The 26,382-nt window shown below is 44.4% G+C and overlaps 1 protein-coding gene across 3 annotated transcripts; it reads left to right on the top strand.

Moving 5' to 3' along the window:
- Window positions 1-8,265: 8,265 nt before the first annotated feature.
- On the top strand, window positions 8,266-24,359 carry JCAD (junctional cadherin 5 associated). Of its 3 annotated transcripts, none has more exons than XM_062506996.1 (4): window positions 8,266-8,604; window positions 14,950-15,393; window positions 15,472-18,593; window positions 22,580-24,359. In XM_062506996.1, exons 1-4 carry the CDS (start codon window positions 8,303-8,305, stop codon window positions 22,612-22,614), a joined length of 3,903 nt encoding a protein of 1,300 aa, XP_062362980.1. In that variant the 5' UTR covers window positions 8,266-8,302; the 3' UTR covers window positions 22,615-24,359. The 3 variants fall into 3 exon arrangements, with proteins under 3 accessions (XP_062362980.1, XP_062362971.1, XP_062362989.1); XM_062507005.1 differs by having other exon boundaries at window positions 8,273-8,282; window positions 8,380-8,604; window positions 14,950-18,593; XM_062506987.1 differs by having other exon boundaries at window positions 14,950-18,593.
- Window positions 24,360-26,382: the final 2,023 nt, after the last annotated feature.

The following is a 26,382-nucleotide window of genomic DNA, read 5'->3' as shown; positions in this document are numbered from 1 at the left end:
TCCAGGATTTCAGTGAGGTCTTTTTGCTCAAAGAATGCAAAGAGGATGTGAGCTGTAATTTTCACTGTCTGTGAATCTGTGTGTTAGAGAAAAAAATGTGAACTCTCCTGCCTGCAGGTAATGAGTGTTGAACACAAAAATTCACATATTTCTTTTACATTTCTTTGAGATGAATGGGAGGGACTGGCCTGGGAGGACATGCAGAGCCAACATAAAGTTGGCTTATCTCCCAGCAATGACTTTGGCACATCTTCTTCCAGTGTAGTCTGCAGAGATGATTATGCATGTAGCACTAGTGGCTTTGAAGCCTTCAGTACAGCATTAATGCAATGGGAACTTTCTTGAAGCTTTGCCTGGTGCATATCTGTGGTCTGATAAGAGTCCTTTGGTCAGGACCCCATTCTGGTGCCTCCTCTCAGCTGCTGCCTCTTCTCTGCTCAGGAGCCTTCAACCTGCAGCGTGTGTCTCAGCCTCCATGTCCCTCCCATCCCTGGGGGAGAAGTGAAGTTTCTTTTTGTACCCCTGTGCCAGACCTGCTCCCCCTAAGCACCACCCCCAGCTCACTGTTCCCTGCAATGCAGAGATGTCAAGAAAGGAGGGTGCAAGGAGAGTTGTAGCAGGAAAGCTGGGGGTAGAGGGGAAACTCACACTGTATTTGAGGTGAGGTGGCTATTTGTAACACAGAGGTTTGTACGAAAGAGTTTTGATTTTTTCTTGGAAATGTGTGGAGCATGCCAACAAAACAATAAATTTGGGGGGGGGGGGGGCGGGGCTGGAAGGTAGAGGAAGAATATTAAAAAGTTTAGTTTCCATCCTAAATCTCTTATTTCTGAGGCAGGATTGCTTCATCTGCACCACTTCTGATAGTCGCTCATTTTCAGTCTGTTCTTGAAAACTGGTATTGATTCACAGCCTGCCAGCATCAACAGTGGATAACTATCATTATGGCTAGACAGTTCCTCTTAATATCTAATCTAAATCACCCTTACTGCCTCCTAAGTCAATCCCTTTGGTTATTCACATCTACAGGGAGTAGGACAAGGTTATCACAGCCTTTTAGCAGCCTGACATATTTAAAACTTGTTATCATCACTTGTTCTCTCACCCTCATTCTTCCACACTTTTCTTCCAACTAAATAAGCCCACTTCTTGTACCCTCTTCTTTAGAGGTCACACTTGGCTAACTTTTTTATCATTCCTGTGAGCATCTTGCTTGAGGTAGGACCCAAACTGGATATAGGACTGAGAAGAGTAAAGAGCCTGATGTGTGATGCTGCTTTTGTTATATCTGCAAGCTTATTCACCTGTGTGTACCAAGCCCTGTGCTGCTCTTGTCATGAGCACAGAATAACCACAGAATTGTTAAACTTGGGAAAGTCTGTAAGATCATTGAATCAAGTGATGTCTTCCCTGTTTGTGACTCTAGCCTCAGAGAATCTTTTACTGTTCATTTTGTTTTGCATGACATCCTTCTTCTTCAACATGTTTTTTTACACCTGCCTGTACTGAATCTCAGTCATTAATTTCAGACTGAGTCTTTGATTTATTAAGATTTTATTCCAATTTTAATCCCTGAAAATGCTCACAGCGTTCCCCAGAGATTTGTAATTGTAATCTTCGTCCTAATTTGCAAGTCATTAATGGAAATACCGACTAGAACAAGACCCCAGGCACAGCCCTTATGTGTCTTTTCAGATTGACATTGGACTTGCTACTGTTCCTTGAGTACGGATTTGAAGCATTTGTATGCCTGCCCACAGTAAATTATTACCTCAATTGTATTCACCTGATTTGCATATAAGACTATCACATGCATTCATCAAAGCTTTCCTCATTCCAATGTGCGACTTCTACTGTTTTTTTCTCCCTAGTCACTATGCTCCCAGCTCTGTCAAAGAAGAAAATTAAATAGATTAGGCTTAATTTGTTCTTGACAAGTCTGTATTTTCTGTTTTCTCATGACTTTATCATGTAGGAGTGGATGCAGCTGCAGTGCAAGGCAGCAAGCAGGGAGATGGAAACTCTTCTTGGATTGCACACTTGCTCCCTCCTGCTCCATGATAAATCAACACTTGTTACAAGTATTTACAAGGGAATTGAATAATAATTTGTCTGATTTGATATCAAAGCAAGGCTGTTTGGTCTATGATACCCCAGATCTGTCTCCTTCCCCCTTTTGTTTGAAGTTAGATAATATGTTTGCCCTTCACTTATCCTTTGAGAATTTCTAGAAGGTCTTTACTCATGGCTTGGAGGCAGCCCTGACTAGTTTCCTACTCCTTCCTTACTCCTAGCCTATGCTTAATTAAGCCCCACTGGGTCGAATACATCCAACTTGCATTAATGTTCTCCCATCTCTTTCTCCTGGGTTCTAGTGTATCTCTGCATTAAATAGCTAACATTTGATCATAGTGAGCATTATTGTTGAAGGCTCTTCAAACACACTAATTTTATCTTTCCCAATGGAGCATTTGTCTGTAAGTCAGTGGATGTGGTGCTGATTGTTTCCGTTGCAGTGGGCAGGGGCAGTCTGGGGTGGCTGCATGCACAGCACCACTGCAGCCTGCTGGTTTATCTGACTTTATTGTCTCTCAAAAGGTGAAATTAGAAACGTAAAAGCCTTGTTTAAGGTGCTTTTGGTAGGCTGTTTTATACGCACGCATGCAAAGCCAGGGTGAAAAAACAGGAGCAATTAAAATGTCCAAAGCCTTAGATATTCTCCTGGGATGTAGCTCAGGGTTATATTTAGATGGAGCAAGTAGCACCATCTAGTATTAAAACAACCATAAGAACCTGCTTTCCATTGCTCTCGTCTGTCAGGCTTTTATCATTTGATCTGAGACTTTCAGGTTGTGTCTCTCTCTCAGGCTAGGTTTATTTTAATACTGTCAGCTAAACCAATTCAACCATTTCCAAGAAAAACTAGGGGGGGAGGAGAGAAAGAATGTTGTTTTGCCCACATTAGAAAGGGGAAAGAAAATAAATCCTCCAGCTTTTTGATTGAGAGCTGTGGTGCCATCATGTTCAGAAACAGGATTGATGGTGACAAGGCTTGGAGACATCTGTGCGTGTTCTTGGCAGACTCATCTCTGTTTTGAGTTATTCTGTTTTCTGAAGACTTTTCTCCCCATCCATCAGCACACCCCAGCCTCTGGTGCTGAGCAGCCCCCTGGTGACCCAGCCCTGTGCTCGTTCCCTCACTGCTCCAAGGGATGTGCCAGCAGAGCATGCCTGTGTAGCCCTGGCCCAGGGCTGTGCTGCTGGAGTGGGATCATCCCTGTGATGAGAGCTCCTGCTTCTTCCAGGTGTAGGTGAGATGGGGTCTCAAGTCTGGGAGCAGAGAGCAGGCACAGAGGTGCTTCTGTTGGAAGTGTAGACAGGAGAATAGGCATTCATCAGGAGGGGAAGCAAGAAGTTGGGGTGATGGATGCCAGCTGAGGACTGGCCAGCAGAAGCTGTGAGGGGTGCAGGAGGAAGGATGGGACTGACTGGCACAGTGGTGGGCTGTGTGGGAAGGATGGTTCAACTGGTGTGACCAGGAGACAGGAGGGCAAAGAAGGGATCCTGGAGGAGGGGAAGAGGACAGCAAGAAGGATTGGTGAATGTGGAAAGGCAGAAATGAAGGCACTGGGGTACATGCTGGTAAGGAGTTAACAGAGGTGGGGAATATGAGGCTTCCTGGACAAAAGTGTTGGTGTTGGATTAGATGGACAGAGGGATGGAGGAAAGCACAGTACACAAATTACCGCAACCAGTTTTTTTGGCTCATCCCATGTCTTCATTGTGTGGACAGCTATTTGCCACACTTAGGTTCATGTGCAGAGGCAATGGATTCTTGCAGTCCTTACTTTGAAAGTACCTAGTTCACTTTTAAAGCTGAGTCCTTCAAAAAATCAGGTTGTAAGCACTTCAGACTGGGTGCCTAGAGTAGAGAGGTTTTTTTTCACTTTAGTCTGTCTGCATAAATATTCTGTCTGGCACATGTCTGATATGAAATGGGAATAATGTCACCCAGACGTGAGTGAAGATAAGCTAGCTTAATGTGTGACCCATCTAGATAATATGCTTTGTAATTCAGATGCCTGTTAGTAACTGTATCCTCAGAGCAGTGTTTGAATAGCTGCTGTAGAGACAGCCCAGGAAGAACTACCATCACCTAGCATGCACACAAGTTGAGGCTGGAGTCCTGCAGAATCCAGTAGCCTCAAGTCATGTAATTAGAGACTGCAGCAAACTGTGTCCATGCAGAGTGCCTTGATTTTGGCAATTCTTGATGTTGTATGCTTCATTTTGCAGTATGAATCATGTTCCTTCGATGTTTTCTTTTCTTGAAAGTTGTACAAAATCATTTACATTATTGTTATAGGTAGTTCTGCAGAGGTGGGCAGGGCAAATCATGCTCAAGAAGGACTTCAGGGGCTGTATTCAGCCAGTTAAAGGGTGTCCACCTTCCCCTGCATTTCAAGTAGTGGAGGGGAAGGAGAGATGTTACAGAGGGCAGCCAGGACCAAATTCTGTGTCATTTCTGGTATCCCACCCAGTTTATGCTGCTGTGCCAGGACACTCTCTGGAACCTGGGCTAAAGGAAGGAGCCTGCCAAGGGGCTGCTCAGAGCACCATGAAGGGAGCATTCAATGCTATGCAAAGGCATTTCAGAGCATGGAGGTAAGATCAGCTTCTGCCACTGCTGCAAGTGTTGGCATTCATCACCACTGGTACTGATCATCATACAGATGGTGGTGGTACCCCCACAAAATAGCAAGGCTTGGGAACCACTGCCCCTGAAAAAAACTACAGACAAAGGCAGATCATAAATAGAAAACAATGTATTTCCCCCACTGAGAATGAGTTCCAGAGGCAGCTCAGAGGAAACTAGCACCAAATTTCTTCAGAGTGTTTTTCAGGGGAGCTGTGGGCTTTTCTCAGGCCGGAGGTGAGATCCGTGCTCATGGATGGAGCACCCCAAGGTGAGGTGCTCTGATGACGTTTCCATCTGGTGATCCCATTGTGTCCTACTTGCCCAGGCTGTGGGTCTCCATTGTGTTTGTCTACATGGGGGCTGATGCTGATTTCCGCTGTTCATGCTTGTTTCTTTGCATCTGACAGTGTTGTTGAGAAATTTCCAGAGAAAAGCTTGGCCCCTGTTTCCAATGTAATGCAGAGTTGTACCGGCTGCTGAGGACAAGTCGGAAACACTGGCAAGATAGCAGGCATCCTCAGGAAGCAAACCCTATCAGAAAGCACTGATGTCATTGGCAAACAAAACAAATGAGTGCTGAAAAAACAAACTGTTTTGCAGCACTGTTGATGTTCCCTCAAATTAGAAGCTCTGCACAGCCTTTACTCTGCAGTCCAGTCTGACAGATTATTTACATGGCAGTGCTGCAGCAATGGTCTTGTTACTCCTGCCAATCCAATTCCTTTGATTTTTTTTTTTTTTAGGTTTATTTATCTAAGGGAGGGTGGGATGAGTGTCCCAGCACTCTAGCCAGATTTAGAAAGCTGGCCAGCATCCTTACAGATGATGGGTGCTGACATGGTTGATGTCCTGCAAGCTTTGATCAGGCAGGACTTCCAGCTTCCTTGTCCTTGTTCAAGTCCAGTGCAGGAGATTGTTGGGACACAGCCTCAAAGGGCTGTGCACAAGTCATGGGGAAGTAACAATGTCCCAGCTAGTGGCCACCTGCCACCATTGCTGCTGGCTCCTTGGAGCTTGTGCCATGAGCATGGAGCAGGATTGTTGTTTGTTCTTTGGTTGTTCCCATTGCAGAGTTGTGATGGGCATAGTGATCCTATAGCATCCTTCTCCCAGATGGGCCTCCCACCACATGTAAGACCATGGGGTTTCCCCTTCTACACATGGTGAGTTTGCAGAGCAGGAAGAGACAGTCATACCTGTTCCTCATGGCACACTTCCACTTGTTGCTCCTCACCACTGGTGCCAAAAGAAGGATCAGAGTAAACCCCATGGGCTGGATGTTTCTCACCCACACACCTTTGCCTCTCTGATGGCTGCAGTGGGAGGCAGAGAGGGGGTTAAACTCTTCTCCAAGCCAGCCTGATAATAGCAGGAAAAGCACATTTCTTCCTTGCACCTGTGAGTGCTTCGATGGGCTTTCTGCTGTTTATGGTAGTCACACTGGATCTTTCTCTTGTTAGAAGCTGATCTGTTCTAGCAGCCAGCTGTTCCCTTTGCTCTGCTCATACCTGGCTCCTTGCACAGTCTGGGCAGGGGGTGGATGGAAAATCAGCTTTTTCAGTCAGCATTCAAAAATAGCCCACAAAGCCTTCCCTTCCTTCCATGAGGTAAGGGTCCCACTCCACCCTGCTTTCTGCCTGCTTGTTCTTACTGTTGGCTCACCTACTCAGAGCTCTTACTGGAAATCTGGAGTTCTGTTCTATCAGGGGCTAATATCTTCAGCACAGAGCTTTATTTCTGTTTTTAAAGGATGTGTAGTGTTACATGTGTGGAAAGGGAGGAGATTCATTAAGCTCTAGGGACAAACTGGTTTAGATGTTCAGGAGGCTCTCAGGCTCAAAATCCACTTTTGCGGTGTTCCAGGATAAATTGTGGCTCTGCATAAAAATTGTGCCTGTTTTTCTACACTGTGAGCTCTCCTCAGGTGAGTGCCATGGCCACTGTGGGCAGTGCAGTGTGGAGGTGGCTGGAGGGTCCCTGGATGTGCAGGAGCTGCACACCAGGCTGGCCCAGAGCAGCTGGCCAGACTGGCTCCACAGCTAGTGCAGTGTCCTGGAGTCAAGGCGGGACAGAAAATGGATGGAGCACTGGATAGGCAAAAATTAGCCATAACACATAGAGTGCTGCAGCACAGAAGCTGGTTTATATAGCATGCCAACCCATCCTCTTCTGTGTATATGTAGCCTGAGAGATTTAGTACTAATAAATGTACAACAGTCATCTCAGTAGTTGCTCCATTTAAAGTAAATCCTTGTGAACAGTAGTGAACAGACTTCTCCCTTTCTTCTTGCCCAAGAAAAGCAGTAGAGACCAGTGTATAAAATGCACTTCTGTCTCATGATATTTCCTTTTAAGAAGCTGCCAGTGCAGGGCTCCTGATCCTCGGGTGGTCGTGCTACTACTAAGGACATGCAGTACTCACTAGGTGTGTTAAATGAACTCTTCATGCAGGGAAAATAATCTTGTAGTTTATATTTTCATAAATCTATTTCTGTGTGTTTTACCTTTTATCGATCTTCTAAAAATGTTTTTCTTTCGGTAACATGGTTCAAAGAGGGAGGAATGTATCAGGATGAGTCCATTGTTTTATGCAACGTTCAGAACAGAACATTACCTTCCACACATTTTAAAACTCTGGAAGAATGGGTATTCTGTAATTGCCATAATAAGCTGTGAGAGTGGTATAGAAAATAGAGACTGTTTTTAGCCAACTAATTAAGTTTTCTGGATCTTTGCTCTAGCCAGTGCAGAATTGAGGGCTGTCATGGGGGAAGAAAAATCTTGACCATCCTATGCGTTGCACTTCTTGAGGTGCAATACACATGGGCATCACGTGTTGTTTCCAGCCATGTTACACAATGGAAGTGTGCTGTAAAAACAGCATACTTGAAATCTTAGGTTTTGTGTTATTCTCGCTGAGGACTGCAGCAGGCTAATGCAGGGAGAAAAGAAAATAATCTGTAGAAAGGACTGTGTAGCTGGGGTATTGCATGATATTACCTGGGTTTCTCATGTGGTTGTGTAATTCCTTTTTGTTCTTATGCATATTGTGTCCTTGTTCATGTGAACATTTTTTTAATTGGAATATGCAGAGCTGTAGGGAGAGGCTTATTGCTCTGTAATCCACCCCCTCCTCCTGCAGCAACTTAAAACATAATACAGAGCACACCTTTCCATGACTGAAGAAAAATAGTTTTCTAAGGAAATGCCTGCTGAAGTTGTGGGCTTAGCTCCACTGCAAAGTTTTTGAGATTACATTAGTGAAAGCTGAAAGCTGCAATCATCAGTGAATTCTTGAGTGAAAGGGATTGAGTCAGCAGCAACAGCACAGCATCTGCTTCTTGGCTGAGTGCAGGGAGGTGTATTGTCTAGGGAAGGACAGCACATGATTCATTAGCATCTGCATGTTCATCTATTTTATTAAGAGGGCGAAAAACTGAATACAGGAGATGAAACTCTTAGCTTCAGTAGCTTAATGGCTGATCAAAGGCATCTTTCCTTGTTTAAAGTGGCTTTCTGCTTGGTTTTGATTATGTTTTGTAGTGATGGGTCCATCTGGAAAGAGATTTTTGATGGCACAGCTGTGAGTGAAACCGGCACAACATGTTCAGTGTTGAAGACCTCCTGATTTCTCATGGATACAAATTGTCAAAAAGTCCCCCTGTTTCATATGAGAGCAGGTATGATGGATATCGGCGTGAGATCACAGGGAACAGATCTGCTCAGAGAACAGCACTGAATGGGATTGAAGCAGAATCCAGAGCTGGGGCCTACAGCAAGAAACCTCTGCTGAAAACCAGCTCAAGCAGCACTGAAAGCAGCCACGGGAGCCAAGGGAGGCAAGCGGGTCCTGGTTACCACCATGACCTTCAGGGTTTGTCCACTTTTCATACTTCAGATGGGGGGTAAGTTTCAGCATCATGCCATGGCTTTGCTTTCTCTTTCTTTTGGTCTTTACAGATAACGAATCATGACTCTAACCCTTAATACCATCTTCCTGTGATCCTTTCCTGCTCCCATCCTAGTAAATGTTTCTGTTCACTGGATGTCCACATCCAGTAACACGTCCGTTCACCTTCTGCTGGAGAAAGGCCTCTGGGAATACTGGGATAATGGCAAGTGGCTGAGTGTGGTAAAATATGTTTTGCTAATGTGGTCTGTATGAGAAAGGCCTTTCTGATGGACTTAGGAAAACTTAGTTCTAGGACAGGGAAAAAAGGGGGGGAAAGTCTTCTGTTTCTTCTGTTTTAAAACTGCACCCAGCTTCTTCTGCCACTTATACACCCGGGTTTTACTGTGGATTTAGCCACACACAGCTCTTGGTGGGTTTTCCTGCATGCATTGAGAACTTGCTTGTTGTGGAGTTAGCATGAGAAGTGCCTGTGCACTTCTTTTTTAAAACAGCTGCAAACCAGTGGAAGCTCTTGTTGTCACTCCATAAAACGTGCTTGTACAATCATGCTTGCTCAACACCGAGTACGTGCACACCGGGGCTGGGGCCGGCTGAGCAGGAAGAGCTGTGTGTACGCACGACGCTCGGCCATTGTTCTGCTGCTATTTGAGTGCTGCAGATGAACAAAGGAAAGGGGCTCGAGCAGGACTGGAAGCCAGCCCAAGTATGACGATGGTTTACAAGGAAAAGCCCCTTCCTCCTGCCGAGTGGGCTTGAAACTGAAAGCAGGGCAAAACGCTGTCGCCTTGGGAGCTTGTCCTCATACAAAGACCTTCAGTAACATGTGGCAAAGCCATGTGTTACTCCCTTACTCCTGGGCTCATCTGCTCTTTCCCTTCACATCTTTTCCCCTTGCAAGTCTGTCTGCCTGGAGCAGGAATGGCTGCTGGTTGCCAGTTAGGATAATGGGCAGGAAGAGATGTGAGCCCTCTAAAGCAGTCACAGGACAGCAAGTCCTGGTGAAAGTCTCCAGGTGGAACTGTTCATTCTAGAGAAGGAAGGACACAGATGTAAAGGTAATTGGGAGGATCCTTTCTGATGTGTTTTGGATGAAGTAAACTCAACAACAAAAGAAGTGAGGAAAGATACTGAAAAAGAATGAAAGGGAAAAAGGTTTTGAAGCAGGATAGGAGAGCATGCAGTGGTCCTGAGGAAGCTGGTGCTGAGTTAACAGTGTGGAGATATAGAAATACTGTTGTGAAGAAGATCTGGCTGTGCAAGGCTGGAAGCTACCGCAGCACCACTGCTCCTGCACTCTGTTAGAACCTGTGTAGATACAGAGGGGTTTTGGAGAGCTGCTGCCTCCCTGCTTCCCATTCCTCTGGGTGCATCAGCAGGGGCTCACACATCTGCCCCACATCTTGGATATGGCAGAGATAACTGTAATTGCTGGCCTTGGCTAAATGCCAAATAATGCTCTCTAACAGTTTAAACATCTCTTTCTAAATGCAAAGGGTGGAACCTGCCAAGTCTACAGCATAGTTAAATTTATATCCTGGTTTTTAAAAGTGGCTTTTCCACATAAAATATGGAATACAGCCCTGGAAATGGCTTTGTCACACTTTCATAAAAATAGATCTATTTTCTTGCTATTACTGTTTCAGCAAACTCTGATTCCCAGTGAGCCTATTGGGAACTCTCACAAGGCACTAGCAGCTGGGAAAACCTTTGTATCATCCCTTCCTTGCCGTACCTGGGAGTGTGGAGTGCCTCCGGTGAGGAGCATGGTGCAGCCATGCCCCGGCTGGTCCAGGAGGAGGGGAGGGAGCTCTCCAGGCTGGATCTGGGGAAGCTGCAGCTGCAGCACTGCAGCACCTCATCTCAGCACCTGACCCCCAGGTGACTGGGGTCAGTCCAGATCCACTCCCAAGTCACAAGGCTGCTAGTGCCTGTGAGCTGCTCTAAAACTGAAGACAAGATGCCTGTGATGGCGCAGGTGGGAGTGCTTGGGCCAGCGACAGGTGGGCTGTGGTGAACTCCACCAGGCATTTTGATATCACTGGATTTTCTGGATTGCAATGGGAAATCAGCTGCTGGTTCCCAGGCTGGGAAAGTACCGCACACTGCCGAGACCTGGAGACAATTTGGGCCCAAAGAGGAGATGATCATCCAGCAAGATACTTTCTAGGCATCACAGACCTTCTGCCACCATTTCCTGTGCTGGTTTCCCAGTCAGCACAGAGCAGGAGAGGGCTTGAACAGGCCGTGTGTCCTTCAGAGATGGTGACAGTTCCACAACAACTCAGAGCATGGCTTAGGCTCCTTGTCCAAGGAATTAACTACACCATACTCTTGTTTACACCACTGATGTAGAAGAACTAATAACTCCTGTACACCATGGAAGTGAATGATGTTTCCAGCCTTGTAGCTGCCTTTGAAGGGAGGTTTGCAGGACTTGTGGTGTTTTGTGATGGCAGGGGATGACACTGTTGTCTCTGCTTATTAAGGTTGTTCTGCTAATCAAACCTTGCTGAGGAGGGTAGAGACTTCATAGCAGCTGCTCCTGCTGCTTGTGAGGGAAGAGTGATGCCCTGGTGGACTGGGGAAGTGGTGTTTGGCTCCATCCTGTTGTTCTTCAGGCAAAGAGTGAGGGAGCAGATGGTGGGAGGGCTGTCCTGGCTGTCCTTGCTTAACTGAGCATCCAGAGGCCACCGAGTAAAGGTTTGGAAGAGGAGAAAAGTCAAAGAAAGTGGGAAAGCTGATCCTATGGGTACAGATGACAGCTGTTGCTTCACAGCAGACCTCCCTCCTGATTCTTTTCTCAGTAGAGAGAAGATGCACTTTGCTTAGTTGTTTGTGTGGGAGGAACTATCTTAGTAGCTAGCAAATTTAGCAATAAATAGCAGTAAATCATTAATGAGATCACCTGCTGGAACAATTAAAAAAGTATACTGGTGTTTTCCAGTGCTGGATCTCAGAAGAGGGTATGTCAAGATAGGATCTCAAAATAGAACAGAAGCTGCCAGTGTCCAGAACAGCCCTCTGAAAATGTTTCCACCTTGTGACTTTCTTAACAGTCCTTTTTGTGGGGCTCCAAGTCTGTGGCAGTGCCTGCAGCTCATGCAGGATGAGCTGCTGAGTGCCCAAGACCTTCTACTTGCATGCTGGCAACGGGGACAGACATTCCCTACATTGCCCTGCAGTGGCCTAATTCTGCAGGGTTTGGACTTCGATGCCTGTGCCACACTCCTTTGCTTTTGGCCCCATTATCTACATCATGTGATGTCCTGCTGGTCCAGCATCACCCTAGGGTAAATGGGTGGCTTCAACCCATGGCTCTGAGCAAAGCAGCTCCATGAAATGTGGTCATGCATCCAGTGGAGGGTAGACTGATGGCCTCATTTCTTGTAAAGGCCTAAAATTCACAGAAAGCTAGAAATAGTTTGAGGGGGTTTAAACCATTTTAATTAAATTAACTTTATACAGAAACAATTCAAAGCCCTTTATGAGAGCAAATGTGATAGTCATTAGAAGGAGGCCTGTTAGAAAAGAGTTCATAATGTTAAAATCGACCTCCTTTTCCCCTGGGACCACTCTGCCCCTGGAAGTTGAATCTCCACAGTTGGTCCCATGGTACTACTCCATCTTTGGCTCCATCCTCCTCCCAGCTATCAGGCACTTGTGTCCAGGCATGCATTTCTTTGTGCATCAGCACCAGCACATTGTGGAGAGACACGGAATTGTGTAGTGGCAAAGTCAGAGACAAGCAGCTGCACAGAGGGGCTGTGAAGTCTTCTCTTTGGCGTGTCATGGGCATAAAAGACTGCACCGTGACTGGTACTCTTCAGAGATCTAGCATTGCTGAGGCTGCAGTGAAGCATTTTAAACTCAGAGTGGCTCTTGGAAGTTTCCCTTTCCACCACTTTATTGACTGCAAGAGTCAGAAGTGCCACATGTCCTGGAAGGAGGCACACTCTGCTGCAATTGTGTCCACAAGCAGTGTGGTTGTACTGTGCTGCCCCACTGCCTCCTGCCTGCCATGCCTTCATGCAGGTGTGCAGGAGCTGCCCCCCATCACTGAGAGCAGAGGAGACTTCAGGACGGAGCTCTGCTGGAGGGCTCTTGGAGCATCCTCTTCCCACTGCACAGTGCAGTGTCATCTTCAGAAGTTTACAGGGTCCCTGAATAGCAGCTGGCTGTGTCACCACTTCTAGTGCCTTAGCCGAGACTTAGAGAGACAGATACTGTCTGTCCTATGAGTAGATCTTAGAAAGAATCAGGTTTAAAATGTTCTAAATGCCTTCTTTTAAATGTCTTTTTTACACTCTTGTTGCAACGATGATGTAGTACAGTTTACATGGTGGATTGTATCATGTTCTGAAGTTCATTACTGGAGCCCAGTTATTAACCTTTAAAAATAAATTTAATATTTTAAACAGCTTTTAATAAATGAAGGGGCTCTCTCTGTTGAGAAGAATTTTGGGTTACTTTGTGGGGTTTTTTTAAATGGTGAGTTAAGCTTTGCAACATCACTGGAAATTTAAAAATCAGAATTTTTAGGTGCTTTTCTAAGGCATGCTACCACTTAAGCAGGAATCATCTCAAAGAAGTCTGATGGCCTGCACTGAGCAAGATGTTAAACTAAATAATCATAATGGTCTCTTCTGATCTTGGAATCTATGACTATATACTTCCTGCAATTTCTGTACACCCTTTTACAATAATGGATAAACTCAATCAGAAAGGGCAACCTCTGAACCCCATTTCTCACCTCATTTTGCAAACACAGGTACAAATGGTGCAACAGCAGTATGGGGATGAGATGAAAAGGTAGAAGACAGCATTTTTTCAGCTGTATGTTTCCACATGAAAGTGTTGATCATTGCTACAATCAGATTCTGATACAGGAGGTGTCCTGTTATATTTCATTGATTAATGAAGACGTCTGTTCCTTCTTAGGCTTCAGCAATCAAACTGTATTTTATGCTTCAGAGGCAGAACATTTTGTTCAGAATTTCAATCTTAATCCAATTGAATTAATATGAGCAACATGCTCCTTATCCCAGTCTGGTTTTAAAACTTTTAGACTCATAGAATGAAGGTAATATACATGAAATAAAATTGCTGTGGATCTGGATGGCTTAATTTTCATTCTGAATTTTGACTTGTATTATGTCTTCACAAACTCCTATTTAAATAGAACATTGTTTTTAGTAGAAAAGACCCCAATGACACTGTTTATATACCTTGAGGTGGAGGGAAGAGGAAGAAATTCTTGAGTTCTATCTACATACTTGTCCTATTTCTGTCAATTTTGATTTTTCTTTCCAGTCTTATGCTGGTGGCAGCCACATAGTGTAAAGGCAGTTATATTGTTGGACACCTTAGGTACAAGAATAGCAGGATGCAATTCAAGTAGAAAGTTATTTACATAGAAGGGTACCAATTTTGTTCTGCAGGAATGTATAAAGCAGCTTACAGTCTGTTCAGAACAGACAGAGAACTTATTCTGTTAATGTAAATCTGTGTTCTGAATTTCTAATCTGCAGTGTCTAATGTCTTTCATATTTCACTAATATATTCTTTTATTTAAAAATTTTATACTTCTTTTGAAGTATTTTACATTTTAAATATTAGTTCCATCTTATTCAGAGCTGTGTTGATACATCACCATTGTTGTGACATGTGTCATTGAATCCAAAGCACCCTGAAGAAATTTGTTCCCTCAGAAAGATGAACAGGAATCAGTTCTGGAACTGACATGTTTAATTTCAGCACTTTTACCAGGATGCAAATCATGTTTCTTACAGATTATATCTTATGAAATCTTAGGATATAGACATCTACCTGTTCTCCCTACATCTGCTTCTTGGAATCCTATTATACTTGAATTCTGCCGTAGTCTCCTTGACGCCTACAGATTTTGATTTAGCAGGATACAGAAGTAATTCAAGACAATTACTTCTGGTTTTAGAATGGTATCTTAGAATCAGAGGCTGCTCTGGGTTGGAAGAGACCTTTAAGATCCTCTAGTTCCAAGGTCCTTGCTGTGAGGAGGGAATTTTCTAATGTCCATCAAGGAGAGCTGTGCATATTAGCACAGCAGGTAACTGTGTGCATTTGTCTCTCTTTCTAACATCTTTGCATAGCTAACATGTCGAAAGAGCTTCTGTACCTTCCTTTACCCATGTTAATTGACTAACTTTTAAATCCTCTCATTACAGTTGTCATCTGTTTGCAAATAGATTACACAAAGCCCTATTGGCATAACTCATCATTTGACCTCCTAATGACCTTACCCATGGTAGAAAGAACAGGCATCTGTGCACACTGCTTCTGACACTGCTTTTTTTTCCAGGGTTTATGACAGGCCTCATTTAGCATGGTCTTCCCAGCCCAAGACTGATAAAGATCTCACCTACTGGAGAAGACGAGGACAGGACTTCAGTGTGCTACTGGGCTATTCCCAGAAGGTCAATGTGGAGATGAAAGGCCTGGCTGCAGCCCCAGGGGCACCCCGGCGCCCCAAGGAGAATCAGCTGAAGGTGGGGACAAGTGCAGGGTATGTCAGAAGAGGCGGCTTGCAGGAAAGCTGTGAAGTGCCCAGTGACTGCAAATGGCGAAGTCTGGAAGTAGAAAGCTGGAACCAGCCAAAAAAGGTTGGGAGGCAAATGTCTGAGGGTGACAGGGAGAAGCTGCTTCAAGAGCTGTATTCATTTACCTTGGGAGACAATGTACTCAGCACCCAGAGCAGGGGGAAATCGCAGTCGTTGCCAAGGGTCCTTTCACCTGAGAGCATGAGGTGCGTGGAAATGCCCTCCCTGACCAACAGCAACAACTCACTTAGTGTCACTAAAACCCCCTCCTATCCCCCAAACAGACTGAGTGTGGAACCAGCCAAGCACCATGGAACAGGAGGCCATGTCCTTCCCCTGGTGAAGCCCAAGTATGGGAGACCTCTCAAGCCTCCGTCCTATGAACTGCAGCGGCAGACTAGGGCACCTGCAGAAACTGTGGGTTTCCAGGACCACTACCAGGAAGAGGAGCCTATCTCCTACTTAGCCAAAGTCAGCGAGCCGAGGCAGGATGCTGGCATTCCAGACTCTGGTTTGGAGCCCCCAGTGTACGTACCTCCTCCTTCTTACAAATCCCCACCTCACCAACACGTGACCCCACATTCCCCCAGTGAAGTGCCTAACACCAACACGTGCGCCAGCAGTGATCCGCAGGGTCCTGCAGAGCGGGTTGTCCCCTGCCAACGACCAGCCATGAATACTTTTGAAGTGGGGGCTGACCCTTGCAAAGAAAACCATTTTCCTCATGGGAAACAAAGCCATGCAAGGCGCCCTGCTGACCACCTGCGTTCCGTTCAGTATATTCCCTTTGATGATCCTCGAATACGACATATTAAAATTGCACCACTGGAAGGTCTGCAGGGCAACTCTAACCACACTGAAAATGCACGTAGTCCCAGTTCTGGTGCTTTGCAAGAGAGAAATCTTGAAGTACAGTACAACAGTGCCTTCGTGGATGCATCAAACTTGTCCAGTTCTGTAAAGGGAGAAAGAACTTCCGACAGCTCCACCCATAGCAACAGATGGTTGGCACCATCCGTCCGAGATCAGGAAAATTGTGCCTTGACGGACCAAAGAGACAATTACAGTGCAACTAATAACAGCCCCCATCACAAATCCAGCACAGAGTACACGAAAGGCAAACTTTCTGTAAGAAATTCACATATGGACAGCACCTGTGAGACTGTTACAAAAGTGAAAAAGTTTGAACCTGGAACTGGGATGCAGAGCAAAAAGAGTTCAAAGAAAAAAATGAATGAAACTATATTTTGCTTGGTCTCCATCCCAATTAAATCAGAATCCAATCTGCCAGATACAGATAGGAACAACAACATAACTCAGAGCCCTGATAAGAATAGGTTTGATAAGAATGGGGCTTTGCAAGAACAAAGTCTCTTAAGTATGTCTTCAACAGACTTGGAGTTACAAGCGCTTACAGGAAGCATGACCAATAAAAATGAGTTACAAAAACAAGAGCTGTGGAGACCAGAAGAGTTCAAACAAATGAATGACCTCAGATTTATTCAGCCTACAAAACACAGAGAGCTCAAATATTCTGGCTCCTGGCCAGGTGATCAGTACAAAGACCAGCAGACACAGACCAGTTTCTCTGAAGAGCCTGAGAGCCCACAATTTTTCCATGGTACAAAGCCTGGGAAGCCTGATAGTAGCAAACCGCTATCTCCAAAACTCCCGGGATGTACAGCATCTGTGATGGGGGCAAAACAGACTGACGAGAGAGGCTGCAGGCAGAGCGGTTACAGTATGAAGGGCCAGACACACCTCAGCCAGTCTAGCAACAGTGCATTTTCCAGGACTACCACCTCAGTCCTTCAGTCTCCCTCCCCAAAAGCCCACCTGAGCCAGTCTGTGCCTGTCCAAGAGAGGGAAAATGGCCTTCTTTCCAAAGGAGATGTAGTTAAGGGAGAACCAGGTGCTCCCTGCAACAGTAAAGAACCGTTTGGGCAGTTCCTTTTGAAACCTGTAAGTCGCCGTCCCTGGGATGCAATAAGTGAGCTAGAAAGTTTTAACAAGGAGCTCCAAGGGCAGGAGGAGAGCACAAGCAGTGAAGAAGATTTGGAAAGTGCTGCAGCTCCTCTGCAGGCAGGTGCCTTTATGCAGAGGAGGGAGTCCAGAAATGAGAAATCAAGCCAGGAGCCAAAACATGGTGGGAAATCAGAAATGGTTGTGCCAGAGGTGCCTGTATTTAGGTCAGGAAGGGTTAAAAGTAAGTCTGAAAGTTGGAGCATGGGGACAGAACATGGTGGCGAGCCAAGATGCATTGGCTCTCAAGGCTTCTCAAAGCCAGGAGAGAGCAGTGAAGGAGTCACGCCAGCAGATGGAAGTCTGATAACAGAAATGGGGATGGGGGAAGCCAAGAGCAGAACAAACAAGCAGCCAGTTAATGTGGGCCCTGTCAAAAGAGTTTTGTCCAGTAGCCCAAGTAGTTCATGTCACAGTAATCCTTTTAATAATCCCGTCTTGCAGGAGATGAGTGAAGACCAAAATTACCTAGACTTTGTTAAACTGAGCAAATGTGCAACTCCCACAAATGATAGGGTATTAGAGAGAGGGTCAGAAGTATGCTTGTCACTAACAAAGAGGAACCAAAGGTGCTCTGAGCCAGATTTGAGGTCAGTGGGACTTGATGTGGCCCCAGAACTTGGTGCTAACAACTCTGATCACTCTTCGGATGCAAATGCAGTGGAAATCCCTGTGAATGAGTCATTGCAGGCAAGAGCTGCAAGAATTTTAGGTATAGATATAGCAGTGGAGTCTCTCCTTCCAGATGACCATGTTGGGCCCCACCCAGGCACTAGCCCTTCAAATGGTGCTCAGGACCTTGAGTCATCAATGATAGGGAGCACAGTAAGTAACAAAGAAGGAAAAAAAGAAGATTCTTATGAAGGCAGACGTAAGTGTGGCTGGACAGAGAGTGCTCTCTTTGTCAGAGCAGGAGGACGATCTTTATACCCTGATGAAAGCCAGACCACTCACCAGGAAGCCAGCACTAAACCACTGGTAACTGAGCAAGTTCTTGAACAATCTGTGAGTCCCAGCCAAGGTGAGGACAAAACCTTGGTTTGCAAGTCAGCTGCTTATCAGCATTCAGATAAGAGAGTGAGGAGCACCTCAAAAGTGATAGAGACACTCCAAGGCAAGCTCACGTCTCCACCCAGCCGGACTGCCATGGATCGCTTGGTGCGAATGAAAGAAGTTGACTCTGTGTCACGGATGAGACGTCTGAGCATTAAGAGCGCAGACTCGGGAGAGGAGGTGGATGAGGAGAAGCTGTCGAAGGTACCAGAGGAGAGAGGAAGCAAACTGGCAAGCTCAGGGGCTGTTTCCAAGCGTGTTATCTCTCTCAGTGAAAATGGATGCTTAGGTGGAATGGACAAGAAGAAGATTGACAGAGATTTTTCTTTAGGTAAGATCCTGTAATGGGAGATTTGGATGGGTACTCATTCCTTATGTAATGGGCATGATCACTTTGCTTATTGCCCACATAATGCTGCTCAAATAGTAACAGGCTGTAGGTGGTACTATCCTCATCTGGGAGCCACCCACTATGCTCTCCTTGTGGAAAAGATGAGTGTTCTCTGGTCCCATTTTAGGAATAGTTACTGTAAAACTCACTTGTGATACGGAAATTCATTCACAGAGACTGGAGTGCTCCCTAAGGTCTTATCTCTGTCTAATTGTTTCAGGGAATGGCCAGACTAAAACAGTGGAGTTCAAAAACAGTCACTCTAATGCCAGTGTTTGGGAGCATGTGGTAATTTAATCATAGCTATTCCTTGAATGCCAGTTTTTTTCCTTCTCTAATACTTAAGTAGACACATACTGTATCATAGTTCAGAAGAAACTAAAACTAAAAATCTGATGTTCTTCTGTGAAGCCTCTGGGAATGGCTGTATGTAGGGGCCTGGAAATTCTCTCGCTCTCTCGTGAATATTTTCCAGATCAGATGTTGAGAAAAACTGTTAACCCCAGGACAAATGGAAAGTTGACTTTTTCAGTGAATCCTTTTTTTTTTTTCTATGTTTTGGTGTTTCTGATCTTTCTAAAACATATAAACTTGTGTAGTCCATATGCATCCCCAAAGTAACATGAACTGTTCCCTCTCTAAAAGAGTTTTCATTTAGCATTTTGTTGAACAACTGAAAATCGGTTGTTCCTATAAACCTGTTTAAAGGGATAAATCTCCCAGGCCACCTGCCTTGTCCATTAAATAGATTGGAGTGTGCAAACATACAGCATGAAAGTTGTTAAATTAATTAATTAAAGGATGGAAATTCTTTTTCCATCCTTTCTGTTACAGTTGACACTTTACCTTGAAGTCTGCGCAGGTTGTTCATTTAATCTCATTGATATAAATCTGTTCACAGTTTTTCAGTACAGAGGGACAGAAATTAAATGGACTATACTTTAAACTGGATTTATGCATTTCCAACTGAAAATAAATGCTTGTATGAGTTCTAAGCATTGACTCCTGCAGCCTTGCAGCCTTTTTCTCCTTGTCTTTTTCTGTATCCCACATCTTTGTCCCTTTCTGCTCTGAACTGTATTTCTCCAGACCAGATTTTTCAAACAGGCTGATTCAGCTTTCTTGTACCCATCAGGTCTCATATGCCCCACATGCATTTCATATGCTTTCCTCCCTTGGGGTTTTTGCTGGAGTGAAGAAAATAACTGTTGTGGTGACATGACTTCAGGGATGTATCAAAACAGATTGTGTGCATTTTATTGGAGAGTTGTTCTGCAGTAAATTAGGTCTAAATTTATCCCTCTTGCTGACAATGCCAGGCTTGTATTCTGCAATGTATTCCCACTGCAGCAGTTCCCTCACAGCCATAAGAGCCCTCCCCATGTTTGGATGGCATAAATGTCCCTTCCTGCTGCACTGTCCAGTACTGCAGGGTGACACACATGGGCTGGGGAGGTGGCCTCTTCCCATCCAAAGAGACCCTGATTCGTTTATGGCCCCAAAAGTTTCACCTTACAGACGGACTGTAGATTCATGTTTGTGAAAAGGCCTGATGTTGTATCTCACTCTGTTAAGTCTCACTCCAATTTCCACAATAGCTCATTGGTACCACTGAAAGCCCGAATGAAAATTAATCCTGGAAAACCATTGTATTTGTTGCTTTTAACGAGCAAATATTTCTTTCTAAAAGGCCACTCTATTTGGAGCGAGGTAGGGTGATGTTAGTCTTATAATTGCAGTTTGGGCCTGTCACAGAGGCTGCAGTCCTTAGCAGAAACAGGCTTCCACATGTATAATGTAGCTTGGCAGACGAACAGTCATCTCAGAGTAAGAGCCTTGCCAAAACTGAGTGCAAGAAGCTCATCTTACTATGCAAATACTGCCATTAGGAGAACATGTCCAAGTGTTCCCAAATGCATTGGATGTCTTTTCTCCTTTGCTGTTTGAAGACTTGAGGCTGCTAATCTGGCTTTGTTTCTGTGGAGAGCACTTCAAATGAGCTTAACCAAATGTTGAATAAACATTTCTGTATCAGTGCTAGAACTCCAATATCTGTCCCCCCTCAAAAGGATGACCTGGCCTGTCAATCTGGCACTTTTGTGTCCTGGGGTTAGGTGGTGAGGGCATGGGTAAGCTTCAGGGAAATATACTGAGTGATGCAGAGGCTTCATGTCCCATGGCCTGGTTTTCTCCCTTCCTCCCCGCCCCTGTCCTGCCACTCCCTGAAACAGTGAGCACCTGAAATTTTGTGGTGAATTCTGTTAATGTGAATGTGTCTGACCTTAGGAAAATCAGGTTTCTGAAATGCAAATCCATTTTTTTTATTCCTAGGTCAACCTGTCAGAGAACACTTCAGAATTTTATGTTCTAACAGTTTTGATGGCAAAATATTTACAATCAAGAAAAGTTACTGCTTTAGAGGCATCTTCATACACCATCAGTACATTAAACTTAAAAAGGTGCAGCATTATCCTAGAGCACACTAGCTCTCAAAAACTTTATTCCTGTTGATTTTTTGCATTCATGTGGTGTCTGTTTGGAAATACCAGAAAAAGCTTAGCAGAAATCATAGGTGTTGCTGGCACAGACTCCTTCCTTGGCTGGACTAGCAGCTTGAGGAGGGTGGGCAAGAGAAGTGATAAAAGATTCTGCACCACAAATCCACCCACTGGGGCTGAATCCAGAAGTCCTTTCTTAGCCAATTCCCTCCTTTACGTGAGAGTGGATGTAGCAGATGGACACTTGCACATAGGAACAAAAATTTCCCTGGAGGATTTTTATGTTTTTTATGTTTGAATGAAGACATTCACTCATATAACACGAAAGTCCTGAGGATGAACGTTTTACTCCAAAGTGTGATATTTATGTGTGGAACTGTTTTCATGCTCAGCTGTTTAAACGCGAACGCTGTGGGAGTGCAGCCTACGGGAGGGACGTTTAAGGTTAGCGCAGATCCTCAGGTTGCGTAAGAGCAGAAGCAGCACGCGGCAGCACGGCTGCTGTGCTGGTTTGTCCAGGCCCCTCTGTGCCTGCACACTCCTCCCTCGGTAGCCCTGGCTCCTACACCCCATGCCTGTGCACCCCAAGGACAAGTCAGTTGTCTGCATGATGGCACCGGCAGGCAGACCTCACAGGGCAAAGCCTTTTCATCACAATCCTGTCCCAGAGTGATGAGGATGGAGGAAAAGGCTCATGTCTGCTCACTTCATGGCCAGCAGTGGGATAAATCCAATTAAAAAATCTGATAGAAGAGTGTCCTCAGGGATTTGGAAAAATTAAAACCAACCTGTAGTATGTCCTGTGAACTGGCAGGAGGGAGGCTGCAAGTGAAGAAGAGTGTTAGTAAGCCAGTCCAGTGCTTTAGTGGAAAGGGCGGAAGTATGAGCTACAATTTTATGGACTGAAGCGAGACAGACTAACCATAGTGATGCAACGCAGCTGTGCTTTCCTGTTTTCTGTTGAATTAATCTGAAATAAAGGATTTGCAATCAAATGAAAAGACCCTGATGGCCGCATGGCGTAATCACTCCTTCAGCCAGCCTTACACACTCCGCTAGGATGCTTAAAGCATGTACTGATCCTTCGTTCAGTACAAGGGGGAGCAAATCTCATGTCTTTTTCTTCCTGTCAAAGCACCTGAAAATTGGAAGCAATCACTTAGCATTCAGTGTGCTTGTTCCTACCTACCCAAGGCCTTCCCAAATTCTATCTTCATGGATTTGATCAGAGTTGTTCCTGAATTATACTGGTAAAAATACAGAATTTGGGTCAGGAGTGCGATATATATCTTTAATGCAGTAAGTCCATTATCACCTTCTCTTTTTAAAAATAAAAATTAGGGAAACTATGTGTCATTTCCACAGCTAGCAATATTGAATAGATTTCACAATACATTATTAATAGTGTTTTCTTGGTTTTTTTTCCAGATATGTATGACCCCACCAAAGTTGAAAAGGTGTGAGATTAATGAAGAGGAGAATAGAGAAATTTCTGCTCTACGAAGAATGTTTCACTGATTTTTTTTTCTGGGTGCTTTTTGTTTGGTTTTTGTTCTTTAATATTTGGAAATTGTCTCCATTTGTGATGTTCATGGTGTACTGATAATGCTTTTACCACTGCCACTAGGAATAGTTATTCATGTGTGAAGCTGTTGTGGAGACCACAGAAAAATCTGACTTCTGCGTTGGAACTGTCTGGCTTTCTGGTGTTTAAGACAATACCTACCATTCACAAAGAGTTTTCTTCTGAACTTTGTTTCAGTCTTTAGAAAGGATGATGAAGTGCATCAAGTGAGGTGTTACATTGGTGTAAATGTAAACGTGGGAAATTAGTGAAATTATTTTTAAAAGAAAGTGAATCTATAAGCTAAACTAAGTATCTACGTTCTAAACTTTGTTTAACTTAAGGGATTTTTTGCCATAAGTCGAAAGTGCTGCTGCACTGTGTGGGGAAAGGAATATGAAAGAATGGTAGCAAAGTCTGATTGTGAAATAATCTCTGACTTCCAGAGTCTGAATTTACTACAATTAAATACTTACTTGCCACCTAGAAAGAAGAAAAGCAAAACCCAAAAACTTCTAAAAGATGGAAGATTTTTGTAGTACAGTGTACAGAACATGTAATTATAGTAGCTGGAAACTATGTCTCAAACCAATGCAAAGTATACCACTGGCTGTTTTGCACTCAGTATTACCTATTTTTATTTTGCTGTTTAGAAATTCTTTATATGAAAGAATAGTAGCTGGTTTAAAATAGCCCGTTTTAACAAAATAACTATATTTCTTGTTACAGAATACTATCTATTTTTCTACGATGTAAACAATTGCTAACAAGTGGCAAGTATAAAGAATTATTATTATTATTATATTTTAAGAAGACTTATTCCTCTGAGTGAAGGTGCCCCAAGCAGATTTCACTTGTATATCTTAATGCACATACCGTATTGCCACTTACTCAGTAGTGCTACCTTATTTTGCTCTGAAACAAAAGCCATCTATCTATCTATCTATCTATCTATCTATCTATCTATCTATCCATCCATCCATCCATCCATCCATCCATCCATCCATCCATCCATCTACAGGGTTAATTTCTAATTTTTCCCATTCAACCCTTGGATCATTCTTCTTAGAGACACTTTCTGAAGCACATTGAGAACTCTCCAGGCTGGTACTGCTGCCATTCCATTTCAGGGATGCTGATTACCAAAAAATGGGTTTGGATCTTTGTCCCAATGTTGATGAGCAGCTCAGATAAAATACTTGCTTGCTTTCCTATACTTTGTTCCCTTTTACAGATTATGAGTTTGGATTAGGCCAGTGCACAAAAATAAGCAAAACTGGGCTCTTCCCTGAAGTCACCAAGTGTTGCTGGGGAGAAGTTCAGGTGTCTTTTTGATGGCATTGAAATACATGGCTTTAAGTATATTTTATCTGCACACACAAATGCATGAATTACAGAATTTATAATAAAGCCTATTCATTCTGCCCTTTGATCCTGAATTAGCCTGCTTAGTATCTGTGGCTTAAAAGCCTTTACATCCATTCCCATATGTTTTTTGTAAGTCCCTGTATACTAACGTTCTTCTGATGACTTGTTCATGTACTTCACCAGTCTATGCTATTGGCCTTTTCTGGGTTCTAGCATAATTTTATTTTTTAAAATCTTGTAATTTCTTGGGATATTTTTTCTTAAGTCTGTATTTTGGGAAGAACAGTTGGGAAAAACACTCATCCTGTGTTTTGGCAGCAAGACTTTCTTGTCTGTAACACATGATTCTGTTACATATGGATTATTTAAAGCTTGCTTGAAAAGAAAATGTGGTGTATAATTTATTTTATTAACTCTTGTGCATGCTGTGTAGCAATACTTGTTGACAAACTGTTCCTACTACTCTTACTATATTCACCTCTCTTCATCACCATCTAGGACATCTGGGGACTTGTAAATAGCTACAAAATATGTTTTTCCCCCAGGTGCCTCTCCGCCTGAATCCTGCCCATAAAAAACAGTTCTGAAAGAACTTCATCAACTCTCATCTTTTCACTTACCAGTGAAGCTGAGATGCATAGCAATTAACTGAAAGTTTTAATTTAACCTTGTCTGCTGAAGAACTTTTAAATTATCCCATATTCATGTTACCTTCTGTTTAGGTCTACATGGAACAAAAATTTTCTTTGCATGCTATTTTCTTCTGCTAGCAATAGGTTAATTGATTCTGCAGTGTGTCTGTTTCATCAGTCACGTCAAGTAATTATTTTTCCAAAGCACATAAACATCCAAGAGCTTAAAAAAAAAAAGGCAACAATATTGCAGGGAAAGTTTTATTGGCCAAAACCAAAAAATTAAAACCTAAAAAGTGGATAAGCTTTGTTTTGCAGTAGTATGTGACTGACCAGTGGATGAAGGAGCAGAGTTAGTATTCTTTTAGAAATGGTGTGTTTCTCTAACAACACTGGTAGTTTCATTTGGTACTATGATACAGACACCTGAGAAACCCATAGGGTACAGTTTTCTGAACAATTTTGCCTCAGTGTTTCTACAGTGTCAATGCCATGGGTCAGCTATTGGAATGAGCTGGATGGTACTAGAGCTGAACCATCTTTCCAGAAACCTTTTGCCTGTTTGCAGTCAACAGGGAGCCCTTTTAATGCCAGACATGGTTCAAAAACAGTAAATGGTGACTGCCAGTGCCTGTCTCAATGGGTACATAAAACTGTCTTGGCAACAACTGTCACTGGTAATGGCAACAGCAGGAGCTCAGGGCTGAGCGGGTGCAGAGGTAGAGGATGCAGCAGGCTGCTTCCAGTGCCTCTTTTGCAATGCAAGCACAGTGAAAAGTGAGGAACTCTGCCTTTATTCTTGGGGGGAAAGCAGAGCTAGAACCTCAGAAATTACATTTTTAGAACGTGCTGTGTATCCAGCTCGTGCTGCTGCTATGCTGTTTGTAGCTGGGGAAGGTGAGGTGGGGGGAAGATACTGCTTTCATGGACATTCTCAGAAATTCATGCAAAAAACCCCAAACCTGACTGATTCATACATTTTAAAAAAATGTTTTAATGGGGACACTCGGGACCTGGATGGCTAAAGAGGACCTGCCATCTCCTTCCCTTTACCCTGTTGAAATCCAGAAGGGACAGGCACATCCTGAGGGGCCGATGCCAGTAACAGCGGCTGGTGGCAGGGAGATAAAAACGAACGCGACGTTCCAGGCTATCTCTTATCTGAGGAAGAGAAGCCACCCGTGAACTCCGGGGCCGCTGAACGGCCCGAATCCCGCGGACAGGGCAGGACGACCTCTCCCGGTGCGGCGGAGGCGGGACGAGCGGGATCGGGAGCGGGATCGGGAGCGGGATCGGGATCGGGATCGGGGCGGGATCGGGATCGGGATCGGGGCGGGGAGCGGAGGGGAGGCGGACTCCCCCCGGGGGCGACGCATCTGGGGAGGGCAGCGCGCTCCCTCCTGCGGTTCCCGAGCGCCAGCAGGAAGCTGGTTTCCCTGAAGCACCGCTGTTTGCGGGCTCCACGCCATCCTCCTTGTTAAGAGTGGTCTGGAACTAGTCAAAGTGCGGTCTGAGCAGAGCTCTTGAGTGTTTGAAATGCCACCACCACCGCAGCTAAAGGACGGGACGGGAAGGCAAAAGAGGGAAATGCCTCTGAATGACCGGAGAGCTCCCGTGACAGAAATGCCCAGTGATACAATACACCTGACCAAGCATCACTCGTCAGA

The sequence above is a fragment of the Cinclus cinclus genome, chromosome 1 (assembly GCF_963662255.1).
Source record: "Cinclus cinclus chromosome 1, bCinCin1.1, whole genome shotgun sequence".
Classification (NCBI taxonomy): Eukaryota; Metazoa; Chordata; class Aves; order Passeriformes; family Cinclidae; genus Cinclus; species Cinclus cinclus.
Note: the sequence above shows the minus strand (reverse complement) of the source record. Positions and strands in the feature narration are given on the sequence as shown.

Coding starts and splice junctions, on each gene's coding strand:
- JCAD (XM_062506987.1), top strand. CDS start 8,303: ATGTTCAGTGTTGAAGACCTCCTGATTTCTCATGGATACAAATTGTCA. Junction 8,605..14,949: donor TTTCATACTTCAGATGGGGG/GTAAGTTTCAGC, acceptor TTTTTTTTCCAG/GGTTTATGACAGGCCTCATT. Junction 18,594..22,579: donor TGACAGAGATTTTTCTTTAG/GTAAGATCCTGT, acceptor TTTTTTTTCCAG/ATATGTATGACCCCACCAAA.